This window comes from Athene noctua, chromosome 9, assembly GCF_965140245.1.
Source record: "Athene noctua chromosome 9, bAthNoc1.hap1.1, whole genome shotgun sequence".
In the NCBI taxonomy this organism is placed as follows: domain Eukaryota; kingdom Metazoa; phylum Chordata; class Aves; order Strigiformes; family Strigidae; genus Athene; species Athene noctua.
The window spans coordinates 5458591-5476326 of NC_134045.1; the positions used below are offsets into that span (position 1 = coordinate 5458591).

Sequence of the window (17736 nt, forward strand, 5' to 3'; positions counted from 1 at the left end):
CTTTTCCTTCCAGGCTTCTTGGGAAGGAGACAAGAGACACAAGCAAAGAGGGCTGCAGGACCAGAAATGGTGGGAATGGCCACAGCCCAGCATCAAGCTGAGGAGGGCAAGCAGCAAGTGACCTCTGGAAATGGCTATCTGATGGCAACCGAAGCCAAGCAGGACAGCGGCACAGACATACTCAGGAACCACAGCTGGAGGCCAGAAGGGATAAGACCAATCTACAAGATCCCAATGCTGTAGACACACCTGGGGACCATTCAGGTTAGAGAGAACGTGTGAGGACTTTTACTTCAAGCCCCAGCAGGAAGAGCAGGTTCAGCAATAACTCCACATCAGGTTCCCTAGGGCTTGAACCTCAGAAGCCTCCAAGGACCCCACAGCCTCCCTGGGCCACCATTTCAATGCTTGACTATCCTCACCGTGAATTTTTTGTCAATGTGATACCTCCTCTGTGTATGTAGTGTGTCTCTTGGCCTTGGACTGCAGGCTCCTACCCCATCAGCTCCCCAGGGGCATAACCAGAGCATGTTCACCATGGAGTAAAACCTGTCCCTGCATCTCAGTCATGACCTTGTCCCCTCAGACCCTTGTAAAGGCCTTGCAGCCATTCTTCCCCCCAGGAGGAACGCCTGTGGGGCTTTGATCAGCACTCCAGCAGGCACCTCACCCACCATCCCCAGGCACCTCCCTCTCCCTCACTGGCCCTTCTTGGCCTGAGCCTTTTGGAGCCCCCGCTCACTCCACACCAGCAGCCAAGGCCTCAGCCTGCCTGCAAGGAGCAGAGCTGCGCCGGGTGGGCCCCGGCTCATGGTACTGCAACGTCACTGCGCCCTTACGCTCCCGGCCCCCTCGGTGCCGCCCCGCAGCATGGCTGGCGCTCCTAAAATGGCCGCTCCCCGCCCGGCTTCAGCCCGGTTGCGTCACGTGAGCACCGCGTCCTGTCATTGCATCAGCCGGCGGACAGCCCACCCCCAAGGCCGGCGGCGAGGAGAGGGCGGGGCTGACCCGGAGCGGCAGCCTCGGCAGCCAATCGAAAGCTGTCGCACGGCGTTGCGCCGGGGGGAGGCGGGGCAGAGCGGGCGCTGCGGCGGCGCCGGTGGTGCGGTGGCGAGGGGCGGCGGCGGCGGTCGGAGGTAGGGCCCGAGGGGCCTTTGCTGGGGGCACCGGCCTTTGCGTTTTGCTCCAGGGCGCGGCCGCCTGCTGCCCGAGGGTAGGCGGCCTGGCAGGGCAGGCGGGCAGGGGGCCGGGGCGGGCAGCGGTGAGGGGCGGGAGGGTGGCGGTGCCCTGGTCTCCTCAGCCCGGGCCGCGCGGGATGGATGCCTGTCTGTCGGCTCTAGGCGGCCCTCCGCAGGGCGGCTGGGCACCCGCTGTGCCCTCGCCTCTCCTTGGGCACTTGAGACCGAGTGATGTCTGGGCAAAAAGGCCCTGCTCTGTCCGGGAGTCGCCGCTGCGACTCCCTCCTCGAGTCCTTCCTTCCCTCCTCGAGTCCTTCCTTCCCTCCTCGAGTCCTTCCTTCCCTCCTCGAGTCCTTCCTTCCCTCCTCGAGTCCTTCCTTCCCTCCTCGAGTCCTTCCTTCCCTCCAACCACTTGCTGGCCCTGGACATGTGGGGAATTGGCCCTCCAGGGAACCCCACTGCGCCCCGTTGGCAGGGGACAGCTTTATGTAGCCGTTAGGTTATGCAGGAGGTGCTCACCTTCAGCTGTCTTTGGTGTGCACGTGGTGATGCTTGTCCTCTCAGGAAAGGTTTCCAGGCGTTCCTGGAGTTGACCCTGCTTTGAGCAGGGGGGATGGACAAGGTGATATCCAGAGGTCATTTCCAAACCCAGTTGTGATGCTATGACTTAATCATCTTGAATGATTTTAGGAATTGACAGTCCGTTCCCTCCATGTGTCCTCAGCAAGGCAAACACAATCTGTTATGAAGTTCAGTATCCAGGTGAACTTGGTATTCTAAAACTATGTGTTTTCAAAGAACAGGTAACTTGAGGTAGAACTCCAGAAATCAGGGTGGTTGGGGGAGAGGAAGTTTGGCATTAGGCCAGTACTCTTTGGGGCAGACTGATGGCTGAACTGAGGACTCAGTACTTAACCAGTGTGAGGAGACCCTTTTAGGAGATGGAGGCAGTGATCCTGATGTTACTGCTTGAGCTGACAGCATGCAAGAGCCTTGTTTGTTCTTTCTTCAGACTGCACCAAGGCCTTGCCACTTTCCCTTCCACTTGCTTTGGACAGCTGTGACTTACAGCTCCAAGATGGAAGCTACGCTAACAGCTAGCCAGATCCGGCAACGGTTTATTGACTTCTTCAAGGAAAACAAGCATACCTATGTGCACTCCTCTTCTACAATCCCCCTGGATGACCCCACACTGCTCTTTGCCAACGCTGGTATGAATCAGGTAGGATTCCCACTCTGGTACTGTGGTCCTTATGAACATATCCTGTAGCAGTTGAAACCTGTGAAGCTGTTTGCAGAGCTGTTTGTGTGGAAAATTATGGCTGTTTTTTCCATCTTCTTTCTGGTTATGAAGAGGTGGTTAGCATGTCTGCTGGAGTGCTCTTGCAAAATTGGCAAGAGCGCTGGAAGAGGTTCCTGTGTCTGCTGGGCTGACTGTACAGCGATGGGAGCGCTGCCAGTCTTCCTTCCTTGACCCTTTGTACCACAGCTAGTCCTGGCTCAAATGACTAACAGTGTCTTTAAAGAGTGGTTGAGGCTGGGCTGCTGAAATGGCTCTGCTGGAGGTCAACACACAGTTTTCACTGACTTTTTTTTTTTTTTTTTTGTCAGCTGGGAATCTGGTTACTTACAGTCCATTTGCAAGTCCTGGGGTTAGGTGGGCTCCAGGAACATGTGCGTGTGTGTGAGTGCTAAGTTATAGGCAGTGCTGCAGCCTCTTCCGACAGGAGGTGGCAGGCTTCTTGTCTCCACAAGCTGCCTTGGGTACGTCCAGGCTAGTGGTATCGTGATGTGGATGACACTTAACTGCCTTGTTGCTGTCTGCAATGTTTGAAAACAGTCTCAGTGCTTTTCTTGATTGTCTTTTTTCCTCTCAGTTCAAACCCATCTTCCTCAATACTATTGACCCTTCACACCCGCTCGCTAAGCTGAACAGAGCCACCAACACTCAGAAGTGCATCCGAGCAGGGGGCAAACACAATGACCTGGATGATGTCGGGAAAGATGTCTACCACCACACCTTCTTTGAGATGTTGGGGTCCTGGTCCTTTGGGGATTATTTTAAGGTAAAACAAGCTAGGTGCAGCTCTGAATCTCTTGCACAGACTTACCCATCTCTATGAATTCTGCAGATCAGTTGCCAAGAGGAGAGAGAATATCTTTGCACAGAATGGGTCCTGAGGTGTGTCTGGCTTCTTTGGAATAAATGAGCTTGGAAGCTGCCCCGACCCTGCAGAATGTTTTGAGATTAATTACTTAAGGTTTACAAAGCTGATTATATTAACTCTGCCAGCTTGGAGACTTCAGGCAGAGGTTTTAGTGGCTGTACTGGAGCTGTGGGGAGTTGCAGGTGCTTTGTGACCATGATGGATCTTCTGATCATAAAATAATGATGTCTTTTCCCAAGCTGCTTGATAGCATAGTGTTTGAAGTCAGAAAGAGGATGTTTAGAATACAGAATAACAGCAGAATTAAAAGGCTTTTGGGTGGCAGTGAACATGCTAGGAGTTAACTTGGCTGCATCTGGAAAGCCATATGAAGTGTTTCTTGTGCCCTGTTCACTGCATATATTAATTTGTTTCTTTCTTATGTCAAAAGTCTGAAAGTTTTTGGCTCCTTAGCTGCTGATACCTACGGTAGCCAGTACTTTGCATGGTGAAGAGAAACTCTCTTTGCATTCACTCGCTGACCCCACCTTTCCTTCTGCAGGAACTTGCTTGTAAACTGGCACTGGACCTTCTCACCAAGGAGTTTGGCATCCCTGCTGAAAGACTCTATGTCACCTACTTTGGTGGAAATGAGGCTGCAGGACTCCAACCGGACCTGGAGTGCAAGCAGATATGGTTGAATTTGGGGTAAGGCCTTTAACTGAGAAAGGTTCATGTTTTGATGAGCAATCGTCATTCAGAGAAAGATGGCATGTGTTATATGTGCTCTGCCACATAACAAGAGGTTTTAGCAAAAGTGAAGTGTCACAAATAATGTTTGCAGGGTGGTGGAGCTGCAAAACCAAAGGGAAGTACAAAGTATTAGACAAGATACTGAGAGTTTTTGTTTCAAAATCTCTTGTGTAAGCTTAAAAACATAAGTGCTCTGCTGGGTCAGATCAGTGGTTTGTGCAGCCCAGTGTGTTGCCTCTGACAGCAGTTGAAAAGATGCTGTTCAGGGAAAGCAGGCATGCCTGGCTGTGGCCTGCACTCTGTTTACCTCCTCCCCTCCCAGCATCCACCATCACTGGTGTGTTAGAGGGTCATCAATCGTTTCCCCTTAGCCTCTGTTTGGGGCCCTCCTCCTTCAGAGTACATCTGCTTCTCTTTCAAACCTGTTGGGTTTTTCTAAATCTCAATCGTAGTCTCCCACGCAGCAGCTTTGTCCTCTCCGAATTGAAGAGTCCTTACTCTTTTCTATACTCTCTTCCTAAGGCAGCTGCTTCTACCTCACCCTCGAGATAAGGAAGCAAGAACTGCCCTTGGCACTCAGGCTGTGGGTGGGCCAAAGCTTGATGTAGCAGTGAAAAGATACCTTTGCTCTTGTGGCTGTAGTCCCCTCTGAAGCCTGCCACTGACCCCATGACACACCTCTACACTGTGAGGCCAAACCTGCCTTGTGTGTATTAAGAGTCAGAGATACACCTGTGTTTTGCTGATTAAGGATACGAATTAAATTCAAACATCAGAGTGAAAAGAGTAGACATATTTTACTGGGGATAACTAAATAATGTAACAGAATAATACAGAAAACATACAATAAGAAAAGACAGACTAGTGCACTTAAATAGGAAAATACAGGGTAATGCATCACATCATTACCACCAGAGAGAGAGGGAACAGTGATTAAGAAAGGTCCATCCCCACTTGCACCCGTTCCCATCACCCAGACCCGCAGGCGCTGGGCAGCCCTGGTTACAGCGAGGGTTTGGAGAGCCCGTCCCGGCGAGTGGGAAATCCTGCACGGTGCCTCCACCCACAGCTGAGGCATCCAAAGTCGCTGCAAGTGGGTCCAGCCCTATATACCAAAAATCAGCAAGCCAGAATAGCTGGCACCTTTGTTTTGAGTGGAAAATTTCTGGTTTCATCCTCCTATTCCACCCAAAGCCTGGCCAGGGCTTGGTGGAGGGAAACCAAGGGAGTTTACAACAAGGTCGAACACTTGGGTTCTCAGCCTTGAACAAGGCCGAGAAAAGAAAGTTGGCTACATTCTCTCTGCCTTTCATCCTCACTACTGATTATATTCTGTCTAAGCTGCATCTTTCACTAGTGAGTTTACGTATTTTGTTAATGACCTCATACTGAGTTAGCAGCTTCGGCTCAGGGCCTGTTGCTCAGGCTTCAATACTTCCACTTTTTACATCAGAATAGGTGGTTTGTTATAATCCAGTACAATACCCACTAGCACAATGGTTATCAGTTATAAAATATACAGGATTCATCTATAGGTCAACTCTGGCTTGGGCCTGTTGTCCAAACCTTAGCACTTCAACCTGTCGTCTTGCTAGTGGCTTTGCTGAAGTGGTGTGTAGGCTTCTGCCTCCACCTGGGACAAGTGCCAGGCACCAGCGTTCACTTGATCCTCCTTAGAAGGGCTCCTGAGACTTAGGCTCTTGCATTGGTCTGGCTCAAGACTGACAATTCATCTGCTCATTCAGGGCATTAGTGAGCTGAGGTTTGTCCAGAGTAGCCCTTAGTTTGGGGAATTCTTGCCTTGCTGTTAGTCTCTGTTGTTCAGTAAGAGTTTCTTGTTGCAGGCTGGCTGAGGGCAGGATTCTGCCTGGCAATATGAAGGATAACTTCTGGGAAATGGGAGACACAGGCCCCTGTGGCCCTTGCAGTGAGATCCACTATGACCGCATTGGGGACAGAGATGCTTCCCACCTGGTCAATCAGGATGATCCCAATGTCCTGGAGATCTGGAACCTGGTGTTCATACAGTTTAACAGGTGAGCAAGGCCTGCTTCCCTTCTCAGGCTACTCCAGCTTGGCATGCGGGGTTGCTTGAACTGCGTGCTGCTGTAGCTGCCCCTGGCTTGCTCACCATTCCCTCTTGTCCAGGAGCTGTACACTTCTGATGCTGTGTCCCCTGACCCACCTGTACAGAAGAGGTTGGTCACACTGGCATTGGGCCAGATTAGAAGTATTTTCTCAGCTCATCTGCTAGGAGTTCAGAAGGGAATAAGTGTTATCCTTCTCTGGGTCTTAAATTGTCACTGAGGGTCTTGATATTTTATCAAAGTTGTGCTTTGTGTGGCTTGTGTATGGGCTTATATCGTAAATCTAATGGAACAAAATCTCACTGAGATGAGGAGAGAGATGGGGTTGCCCTTGCAGAGCCTCCATCCGTAACAGCTCGTCTTTCTTTTTGTGGCTGGGCAGGGAAGCTGATGGAACACTGAAACCTCTTCCCAAGAAAAGCATTGACACTGGGATGGGCCTGGAGAGGCTGGTCTCTGTGCTGCAGAACAAGATGTCCAACTATGACACTGACCTTTTCCTTCCTTACTTTGAAGCCATCCAGAAGGTATGAATGGGGGAGTCTGGGTCTGAGTCTGGGCCTGGCCCAGCTGCATCCATTCCCTGAATCCCTGAGGAGATAGATCCTTGGGGCTGGTCGAGTACAGCTGCAGGTCTCTGCTTCCCCAGCTGCTGCGAGCCCTATGTGTTTATACTTTGCTGAGGCTGGGAGTGAAGGCTGGCACAGTGATGGCTGCCTTGGGGCATGTTTCCAGGGGAAAACACAGAGCAGCAAGTGGTGCATCTTTCCCAGGTGTTTCTGTGAACTGCCCCATGGTGCACTCTTGGTCCTCCCCGAGTGGGAGACACTCTGATCCTGTAAGGCCAAGCACTGTCTTTCTGCTGTGTGCTAGAGAGCACGTGGTGCTGCTGACCCAGAATCAGAGTTTGTCCTTCAGTCTCTCCCACCTGGAACATGTTGATCTGTAGAAAATCCCCTGATTGAGAAGGTCTTTGCCATAAATCATGACAGTCCTTTGCAGAACCAGTGTACTGTTGCTGCATCTTCCTGGATGGGGACCATGTTACCAGTGCTGGGAACTCTGTGTGCATCTCCAAGCCTTTTTTTTTTTTTTTCTCCATGGAAGAAGCAGAGCTTCCTGGCTGCAGAAAAAATGCAGGGAGAAGAGCCCAAGTTCCTGCTGCCTCTGAGGAATGAGGCGCAGAGCTCCAGAGTTGGAATTAGAGGGCTGGACACAGCCCATGTGTCCTTGTCTGCCTTCCTGCAGTCTGCTGGGAGCCTGGCTGTAGGAACCATGCCCATGGTGTGAGCTTTGCACCATATGGAGGCACTACTTTGTTACAGCAGTATCTTTCCCTTGGGTATGGATAAAAACTCCCTAAAAGAGGGAAGCCGGGACTGTCCCATGTGACAGAATTTGGAAAGTTTCTTGGCCGGGCAGGTTAATGCCAGGCCAGAGACCTTGAGACAGTGTGCAAAACAGATGATTTCCCTGCACTCTGCCTCTTTCCCTCTCTCTTTTACCCTGGGCTCTTAATGTTGAGATAAATTGGCTTTTCTTCCTTCAGGTCTTGGAGATCCTTTGGCCCTGGAAGTGCGGCCCATGGCATCCTGTAGAGCCTCTCAGCTCTATGTCTTCCCTGGCTTTACCAAGTCACATCTTCCCAAGAGGAATGTGCCTTCTGGGTGGCCGTGGGCAGTGGGATGGGGTTGGCTTCTGAGGCCCTTCCCTGTTGTTCTGCAATGTTGCTCGTCCTCACTGTCCATAATTGTCCCCTTTGCCCACCGACTTCTCTCTGTGCAGGGCACAGGTGCCAGGCCGTACATGGGGCAGGTTGGTGCTGAGGATGCTGATGGTATAGACATGGCCTACCGTGTACTGGCTGACCATGCACGGACCATCACGCTGGCCCTCTCTGATGGGGGTAGACCTGACAACACTGGCAGAGGGTAAGAAGGAAGCTGCTGCATTGCTTCCTCTCCCATTTTGTTCAGCACAGCTTCCCTGAGGGGGCTGGGATTTCCCATGTCTCTGGGATGTCTTTGAATTTGTCATTAAAGTAATGGATAGCGGAGTGTTTGCTCAGTATGTTTGATGCTTGAATCCCTGTAGCAAGGTCCACTCAAAAGGCCAAGACACACTGGTCTGAGGGTTCTTGTGAGTACCAGTCCTGCTGTGTCCGCCTCCAAGAACGATCACTCTGGGCAGACAGGCACAAAACCTTGCTTGGTGCAGTGCTGCTGTCAAAAAACAGACTGAAGTTTGGGCAGAGGGGTTGTGCTGTCGGTGCTGCTGGACTTAGAGGACTGATTGTTTAGTTTGAGGAGGAGAAGGCTGAGGGGAGACCTCATCACTCTACAACTACCTGAAAGGACATTGTAGAGAGGTTGGTGCTGGTCTCTTCTCACAGGTGATTAGTGACAGAACAAGAGGGAACGGCTTTAAACTGCAACAGGGGAGGTTTAGACTGAACATTAGGAAAAAATTGTTCACAGAAAGAGTGGTCAGAGAGTGGAATAGGCTGCCCAGGGAGGGGGTGGAGTCCCCATCCCTGGGTGTGTTTAAGGGTTGTTTGGATGAGCTGTGAGGGGATGTGGGGTAGGGGAGAACTTTGTAGAGTCGGGCTGATGGTTGGACTCAATGATCCCAAGAGTCTTTTCCAACCTGAGTGATTCTGGGACTCTGTGACTCTTCATCACACAATGAGTCTGGGTCACAGAGCTGAGGACTGACACCTCACCTCTGGCTTGCTGCTGCTGTGAGCAGCTACTTGAGAGAAAATGTGGGGAGAATACCCTGTGCTCTTGGTCCTGGGAGGGGGTTGGAGATAGGTGGATGCTGTTTCCCTGAGAACAACTCAGAGGTGTAACATTTGCATGAGGGGCTCTGCTGTTCCCTAGGTATGTGCTGAGGCGGATTCTCCGGCGGGCTGTGCGCTACTCCCATGAGAAGCTCAATGCCCCCAAAGGTTTCTTTGCTACGCTGGTTGATGTGGTGGTGCAGTCACTGGTAAGTTCTTCCCCTGCTGCACTGTATCTGCCACAGTATGCAGATCTCCATGCTGAAGGACTAATTGTCTTGGGTCTGCAGGGAGGTGCATTTCCTGAGCTGAAGAAGGACCCAGATATGGTGAAGGACATTATCAATGAAGAGGAGGATCAGTTCCTGAAAACACTCAGCAGAGGACGTCGCATCCTGGACAGGAAGATCCAAAGCCTGGGGAACAGTAAAACCATCCCTGGTAAGGTTGTGACTTCTGTCTGGATGCACCAAAAGGCATTGATTGTCTGGGACTGAGTTAGGGCTCAGCTGGGCTGGGAACTGAGAGATGGTGGAAGATGTGGGGAGACAGAGTTGGAGTCAAAAGACCATCGCTCAGAGCTGGGCCACCCGTCTCTCCTCTGGCCTGTGTTCACTTGCTCAGGTTCCTGAGGTGCCCAGACACGTGATAGTGGGAACTCTGTGCTGCCAGAGAGGAGCCTGTTCGATGTTCTTGTTCACCAGAACTGTTCTCTGTCCTGCCACAGTGCAGAGCCAGCTGGGTGGGACAGAGCCAGTCAGAGAGCAGGAAAAGGAGCAGTGTCTTGAGGAACAGGAGCGTTGACTGCTCTGCTTTTTCTCTAAAGGTGATACTGCCTGGCTGCTGTATGACACCTACGGTTTTCCTGCTGATCTCACTGGGCTGATTGCAGAGGAGAAGGGCCTGGTTGTGGACATGGAGGGCTTTGAAGAAGAGAGGAAAAATGCGCAGGTAGGTAACAGCTCCAGGGGAAGCTGGTCTACGAGCAGGCAGGGAGGATTCCCTTCCTTGCAGTTTGCAGTCATGAGTCTGCTCCTTTCTTACTGGGTCTGCTCACCCCATATGCCCCAGTGCCCTGGCAGGGCACGGCACTGCAGTTGTTGTGGGACATATCTTCTCTGTGCAGCTGGGGCTGGCTTTTCTCACTAGCACCGTGAGGCCTGAAACATCGAGCTCAGCCTTCAGGTTTAGTGGAGTGCTTGGGAGCACCTCCCCACTGTCTGGTTCTGGATAGGGAAGTCAGGGACTTCCCTGTCTGCAGAGCACTGTCCAGGCAGTCCTTCAGCGTGGGTGCCTCTCCCAGCATGTTTGTTGCAGCAGCAGAGAGCGGTGTTGCCCAGCTGTCTGGCTACTTGCCTTGCCCTTGCTGGGCTCAGGCCTGCTTTGCCTGTGTGCTGGTAGCACTGGAACAGCCTGCTCTGAAGCCAGAAGAGATAGGAGCACTCCAGGAAGCTGCTGGCACACAGCTTCCCAGGGCAAAGCTCTAAACCAAGGAGCTCTAAGGGATGTAAATGAGGTGTGCAACTAGGCATGGGGCAGTGCTGAAGTGGGTTTTCTCAAATCTTGGTTCTTGTCATTGGCAGCTCAAATCCCAGGGCAAGGGTGCTGGAGGAGAGGACCTCCTCATGCTGGACATCTATGCCATTGAAGAGCTAAGGGCCGAAGGGCTGGAGGCGACTGATGACTCGCCAAAATACAGCTATACTTCAGATCCAAGTGGTACCTATGGTATGAAAAGAACCTTCTCAGAATCATCCTCTGCTGCCAAGTCTTTACTGCCATGTACCTCAACAAGATCCCCTCCAGGCTCACCTTTCCTGGGACATGGGGTGGGAGTGGGAATGTGCACAGGTGAATACTGTGCTTGTTACAAGTTGAGCAGGGAGAGGGAAGGACAGACTGTTCAAGGGCTGTGGTACTGTTCAGGTCCATTGTTTATGTCTCCACACCCCTATGTTTATGTTTCTCAGCTGCAACTTTGCCAGTGCCACAGGAGACTGCAGTTTCTTCTTGGTCTGTTCTGGGGTCCTTGGCTCACTTGCTCTGGCTCTTCCTGCTAATTCTTTGATTTGGTGGGGATTCAGGAGGCCACAGATTTTAGCCATGTGTGTTGCTGACTTATACTGCATAGGTGTGGAAGGAAGTGACAGTACCTTCCTTGGAGAGCACTGAATGAAATTGCCTCTTACCCAACTAACTGTTGCCCTAGTTCTTTCTCCTTACTCCCTCCCTGCAAGTGTGGTAGCTGCCACATGCTCCTGCAAGAGCTGGGTGGTGTTGCTATGACCTTCTGCTCCCATGTGGTGTCTACAAGCTTTTCCTATTTTACTGACACTGCCTGTCATCCTGGTGACAGATTTTGGGAGCCTCGTGGCCACAGTGAAAGCCATCCGCAGGGAGAAGAGGTTTGTGAAGGAGGTATCCACTGGCCAGGAGTGTGGGATAGTGCTGGACCGGACCTGCTTCTATGCCGAGCAGGGTGGGCAGATCTATGACGAAGGCTACATGGTCAAGGATGACGACGACGACGGCAGGGAGGATGTGAGTGGGTCTTTTGCTAGACTCAGTCTGACCTGGGGCCTGGGTAGAGGAGAAGGGGCCAAGCAAGCTCCAGCAATTTCCTGTCCATGGCAGGTGTCAGGCATTGCACAGGTTTCTTTTTCAGGAGTGCAACATGGCACAGATGTGCTGGAGTTTTGTTCCTCTTGCTTCCTGGGGAACTGAACTCTGTGCTGCAGCATCAGGCTGCTGCCAGAACTTGGGTGCCTGTTGTGGTGGTGCTGGGATTGCTGGGCAGAGGACAGTGCTTTCAAGGCATGATGGGGAGCTCTTTCAGCTTTGCTGTGCCCCACGGCCATGCTCACCTTCATTCACTTCTCTGCTTTGCGGCCCTGCGTGCTGTGCCCAGGGACACTCGGCTTTCTCCTATCACACGCCAGTCTGGCTCTCAGCTGAGGCCTTTCCAGTTGCAGCTCAGACCTCTGGCAGACTGTCTCCCCTTGGCCTCTTACCCTGTTCACTAGGTGCATTTCCCTCTTTGTACAGAAAACAGAATTCACAGTGAAGAACGTGCAGGTCCGAGGAGGCTATGTGCTTCACATAGGAACTCTATATGGAAGCTTGAAAGTAGGAGATCAGGTCCACCTGTGCATTGATGAGGTGAGTTAAGACATGGCATAACACACGGCCTCATCTTGTCCCTGGATTTTGTCTGCTTTCTTTTCATCAGTGCCACTCTGGGGGCCTGGTGTTTGGGGCCTGCTCTCCCTGTGGCACATGATGCAGACAAGCAATGTAGCCCTTCCAGTGTGGCTGACTCAGGCCTTCCCAGTTTGGCACTGGGCTTTCTCCTACCATGAGGCAGGTAGTGCCAAACTGGCTCAGAGTCACACTCACTGGCATTTGCTGATCAGCCACAGAAACACATTTTGGGTCATGACTGTGAGGTAGAACATGTGTGGTGCCCCACTGTGTTTTGAATGACAGTGGAGAGCCTGGGCTGTCTGCCCCACTCCAGACATTGCTCCCCTGGGCTCAGCCTGCTGGATTGAGCCTAGTCTGCAAAATGCATTTCCCATCCCTATAGAGAGAGCACCTTTGGAGCAAGAGTGAAGGCTTTTCCCTGCTGAGGAGCAGAGATCGCTGTCTGTGACCTGGTCTGTCCTTGTCCTCTGTCCAGACAGGCCTAACAAGGGGACTGCCAGGGAAAAGCTGTGCGCAAATTTGGTGGGGAATGTTGTGCTCCCTTAGCCGAGGCTCCAAGGCAGCAAGCGTGATGTTGGTTTTGGTCTCCTGAGTTAGTTTCAGTTTCTGTTGGATCAGCAAGTTAAGCTCCACTTCTGCTGCTAAATATGATGTTGGCTCTGCAGTGGGGGACCCAATCTAACAGTGGCTTCCTCCATCAGACTAGGCGGAGGCCAGTCATGAGCAACCACACGGCCACCCACATCCTCAACTTTGCCCTGCGCTCGGTGTTGGGGGAAGCTGACCAGAGAGGGTCACTGGTCGCGCCAGACAGGCTGCGGTTTGACTTCACAGCCAAGGGAGCCTTGTCGACCCAGGAAATCAAGAAAATTGAAGGAATTGCCAACCAGATGATTGAGGAGGCAAAGGTGGGTATGGCTGCCAGGTTGGATATACTCAGGGGGGGGAAAAAAATAACCTAGAGTCAAGCTTTTGGATGTCCTGGGCTGCTGGGAGTTTGGCCCAGCAGGAATCTTCTGAGCTGCTGATGTGGTGCTGTGCACAGATTGGCATCGCCTCGGAGGATTTTGAGTGGGAAAACTCCTTGTAACTTGCTCTGTTCGTTGGTACCGAGCCTTCTCAAGGGTTGAACTGTTTCCATGCTTGCTGTAGTGTCACATTAGCTACAAGAGCCAAGAAGTTCAGCAGAGTAGTTTTGCAGGCTGGGCTGGATTTATAGTGTACACCCAGGCACCTCAGTGATGTGTCCTCAGTGTTGCTCTGCCTGCTGCACGCTCTGTGTCAGAACAGACCCTGAAGACCCTGTGCTCTACTCAGAGTCTGTGGTTAGAAACCATTTGAAAATACAGGAGCACACGGGGAGTCTGAACAGGCAGTGGTATCAGCAGTTTTGAAGATAGGGCATCTGTCAGTGACTTTAGGATCCCTGCAGCTCAACAAACCCCAGCTCAGGTGAAGCATGGGACTTCGCTTATAGGATCTTTTGGAGGAAGTCAGGATTCCCTGAGAATGCAGGCCCTTGGTCACATCTGACAGGACTGGCTCTTACCTGCATTCCTTTGCTGTCCTCTGCAGACTGTGTATGCCAGGGACTGCCCTCTCGCAGCAGCTAAAGCTATCCAAGGGCTGCGGGCAGTTTTTGATGAGACTTACCCCGATCCTGTCCGTGTGGTCTCGATTGGCATCCCCATAGAGGAGCTGCTGGCTGACCCCTCTGGCCCCGCGGGCTCTATCACTTCTATTGAGTTTTGTGGAGGGACGTGAGTATCTGGAGAGGCTGGGGAAGGTGGCAGGGTGGCTGAAAAGGTGTCCCTGAGGAGCCAAAGTTCTGTTGTGAGTGCTGTGGGTGTGTGCTGGGCACAGCTAGGGCAGAGCTGGAGGTGGTGATGATGTGCCTTTGTGTTCCCAGTCCTGAGTCAAGCCACGTTTAAAATCAGCCTTTGCAGGGCAGGGAAACTGCCTGTGTGCTGTCCCTGCCCACACACATAGTCTCTGGCAGTGCTGGGAACATAGCCGTCACTACTCTTTCCTCGCTCATTTGCCTTTTAGCAGCTAGATTGGGTTTTCTGCCTGTCCCCACGCTTGCTGCATCTCCCTGGCAGGGTGGTTTTCTAGTTTGCATGCTGATTGCTGCTGAGATGAGAGGTGGACTTCTAACTCTCTCTTGTTGTGGGTCTTTCTGGGTTCTTTCCAAAGGCACTTGCAGAACTCCAGCCACGCTGGCCCCTTTGTGATTGTTTCAGAAGAAGCAATTGCTAAAGGCATCCGGAGGATAGTTGCAGTCACCGGGGCCGAAGCTCGAAAGGTAAGGGGACACAGGAGAGATCCTCGGTGAAATCCCACCTATTAACCCTGTGCCAAGCTTCCTGTCGTTGAAATCTGCCCAATATCCCTGTTGGGTACACAGCACCAGGGAGTGTCTGAGGGGTGAAGGATGCTGCTGTTAGTGAAGGCTGTGCTGGAGGCCCCCAGCTGTGCTACAGGCAGAGGAGAGAGCAGAGAAGGGAAGGGGAAAAGTCTCTGCTGTAGCTGTTGTGTTAGTGTGGTGGAAGGGCCTGGGGTGGGTCTGTGAGGTTGCTGCACGGTTGGCTGAGGTTGGTTTGCAGAAAGGGCTGCAGATCCAGGGCTCTAGCAGCTGGCAGGAGAGCTGTGAAGTCTGAGAATCCAGTCCTCTGCTGCAGGAGGCAGGTGACTTTGGTCCTGGGCCAGCTTGGGCTGGTGCTTCCTGGAGTGGGAGAAAGGGGATTCATGGAGAAGATGGATTTCTTTTTTGGGGGGGTGGGATCTGGCATTCCTTCTGGCAAAGAAGAGTCCTGGGACCTGTGCCAGCATCACACCCTGGTTCTGGTCAGGTGCTGCCTGCTTTGGCTTTGCTGCTTCCTGAGGAGTTACGGAACTCCAGCCTGGGGCTGCAGCATTCCTCACCCCTTCTCATGGGGGTGGCCAAGCACCCAGCCTGCTAAATCTCCCTGCCTGATTTAACTGGGATTGTATTCTGCTAGGCCCTCAGGAAAGTCGACAGCCTCAGGAAACTGCTCTCAGCCCTGGAGGCCAAGGTGAAGGTCCAGACAGCTCCCAACAAGGATGTGCAGAAGGAGATCACGGATCTCAGTGAGGTGAGGATCGTAGCAGTGCTCTGCCTTCCCCGAGTGAATGGCACCTTGATTGCCAACACTACTTGGTATTAATGAGGCCAAGTTCAGCTTCTTGCTCCTGTCCAGACAGCCCTGTGTCCTGTGGGTGCTGCAGCCTGAGGCTGTTGGGCACTGGGAGAGGAGGAGAGTTTACTGGGTTCTGCCAGTTGAGGCACTTGAGGTTCATGAGTGTGGTGCAGCATCTCCTGCCTTCTGCCATGGTCACCAGTACCTTTAACTCTCACCCACTCCTGTTTTGCAGACCCTGGCCACTGCTGTTATTCCACAGTGGCAGAAAGATGAACTGAGAGAGGCTGTTAAAGCACTGAAGAAAGTTATGGATGACCTGGACCGAGCAAGCAAAGCTGACATCCAGAAACGAGTGAGCCCTGCACGGGAATAAAGAACAGTGTGAGAGGGCTGTGGGGGGCTCCCCTCGGAGCTCCACTTGTGTCCACTTTGGGGGGGATCTGAGCTGTGGGGATGCTGCTCACACTGTTCAGCCTCTCCTGCTCCCTCCCAGGGCTTGGCTAGCTCCATGGCTGCTCCATGGGTTGCAGCGCTGGCAGCGTGTCTTGGAAGCTGGGTTTCTCCTGCCCTAACGGTGCTCCTGGGTGCAGGCTTCTTCCTCCTGGATCCCATTGGATTTTCCTGGAGGAGCCACCTGCTTGTTCCTGGCTGTGCAGCATGAGGCTGCTCTAGGCTGGGGGCCTCTATACCTGCAGGGAAGCTCTTCCTGGGTGGTTCTTCTGTCCATATGCAGTGTCTGTCCTCCAGCATCTGACCACTGTTGTCCTCAGGTGCTGGAAAAGACCAAGCAAGTCATTGAGAGTCACCCTAACCAACCGTTGGTCATCATGGAAATGGAGAGTGGAGCCTCAGCAAAGGTAGGGGAAGGTCTGGTCTCCTCAACAACCTTCCCTCTGCCTGGGGGGCGGTTGGGTGGTTGCTGTTCACTTGGGGCAGCCGTGCTGCGTTGCAGATCTGTCTCTCTTGCCACCTGCCAGCCCTGAGCAGCGGCTAGTGAAGAGGAGGAGGATCAGTGAGGTACTCTCGGTGTACCACCACCTGGACTAACACATGGGTTTGTGGCGGGGCTGGCTGGTTTTGACCATTTGCTAAGCTTCCAGACCTGGTGGTGGATAGGGGGCCCAATAAAAATCCTGCTGTGTCCCAAGTAAGACTCACCCAGCAGCAGTCAGAACGCTAAAACGCAGGCTTAAGGCACTCTGAACAGTAGCTCTGCCAAGCCATGGAGTCCGTGGTGCCTGTGGCCGTTGCAGATCAGCTCTCGAAAGGGTGTCCTGGGCTGAGTGTGGGCACAGAGAGCTGCTTCCTGGCTCCTGGGCACCATCTGCTGCAGAAAGGTTCAAGTTCTTCTCCAGCTAGGGCTCAAACTGCTCCTTCCCTCCTCCACACCTCAGTTAAGTTTCTTTCCAAGTGGTTTCTGCTGTGAATAAAAGCTCCCTTGTGTGTGCTGTGCTGCAGTGCTGAGCCCAGCAAGTGGCTGATCATGCCCTGAGGCTGGAGCACTCAAGGTTTTTAAATGCCCTATTTAAATTTCTCCTGCTTCCTTGCAGCTGAGAGGGGTCTGAGCCGGGGCTTGTGTCCCTTGCCAAGGGTGAAGATGTCCTGTGTTTGGGAGGAGGAGTGCTGCAGGGTGCTGCTGGCTGCTTTAACACAAGTCCACCTCCCAGATGTCTCTGTGGTCATGCGGAGTTGGTGCTGTGAGTGTGGGGAAGGTGTGCTACAATGACTTTGTCCTCCTCCAGGCACTGAATGAATCTCTGAAGCTCTTCAAGACTCACTCCCCGCAGACTGCCACCATGCTCTTCACTGTGGATAATGAAGCTGGCAGAATCACCTGCCTGTGCCAGGTGCCCCAGGTAAGGCCGAGATGCCACGTCTGCCTTTCTCTGGGCCTCCGGCCAGCAACTGCCCAACGCCACACAGCCAGAACTCCTGTGGGTTTGGCAAGAGCCACGACCTTTGTGCTTTGGGTTCTTCTGGGGCTGCAGGCGTGGGGCAGGGGGGCTGCCCCTGGGCTGCAGGACACACACAGCTGGAAGCTCTTTGTCCTGTTGTACCGTGCTCGTGGACCCTCTTCCCTGAGTTGAGGTTGAGCCACCTTTTTTTTTTTGTTTCTTTTCCTGCCCAGGAGACCGCAAATAAGGGCCTGAAGGCCAGCCAGTGGGTGCAGGAGGTGTCTGCCTTGATGGACGGCAAAGGCGGGGGCAAGGACGTCTCGGCACAGGCCACGGGCAAGAACGTGGGCTGCCTGCGGGAGGCCCTGCGCCTGGCTACGGACTTTGCCACGCTCCGCCTCGGCGAGCTGAAGAACTGATGGGGCTGGGGGGGGTCACCGGCACCCCTCCGCCCTCCTGCCCCTCCCCTCTGCCTGCTCCCTGAGCCCGCCTTTCCTATGAATAAAGCCTGCCTGCCCCGCGCCCT

At 53.0% G+C, this 17736-nt stretch overlaps 1 protein-coding gene across 2 annotated transcripts; it reads left to right on the top strand.

The window, feature by feature from the left end:
• The first annotated feature begins 1067 nt into the window (after positions 1 to 1067).
• AARS1 (alanyl-tRNA synthetase 1) lies at positions 1068 to 17732 on the top strand. Of its 2 annotated transcripts, none has more exons than XM_074913697.1 (21): positions 1068 to 1136; positions 2191 to 2400; positions 3056 to 3244; positions 3888 to 4033; positions 5923 to 6114; positions 6548 to 6692; positions 7951 to 8096; positions 9048 to 9156; positions 9238 to 9388; positions 9774 to 9898; positions 10531 to 10675; positions 11304 to 11488; positions 11993 to 12106; positions 12853 to 13059; positions 13727 to 13911; positions 14348 to 14456; positions 15154 to 15267; positions 15548 to 15667; positions 16086 to 16172; positions 17058 to 17171; positions 17444 to 17732. In XM_074913697.1, exons 2-21 carry the CDS (start codon positions 2257 to 2259, stop codon positions 17627 to 17629), a joined length of 2913 nt encoding a protein of 970 aa, XP_074769798.1. In that variant the 5' UTR covers positions 1068 to 1136; positions 2191 to 2256; the 3' UTR covers positions 17630 to 17732. The 2 variants fall into 2 exon arrangements, with proteins under 2 accessions (XP_074769798.1, XP_074769799.1); XM_074913698.1 differs by having other exon boundaries at positions 1098 to 1213.
• Positions 17733 to 17736: the final 4 nt, after the last annotated feature.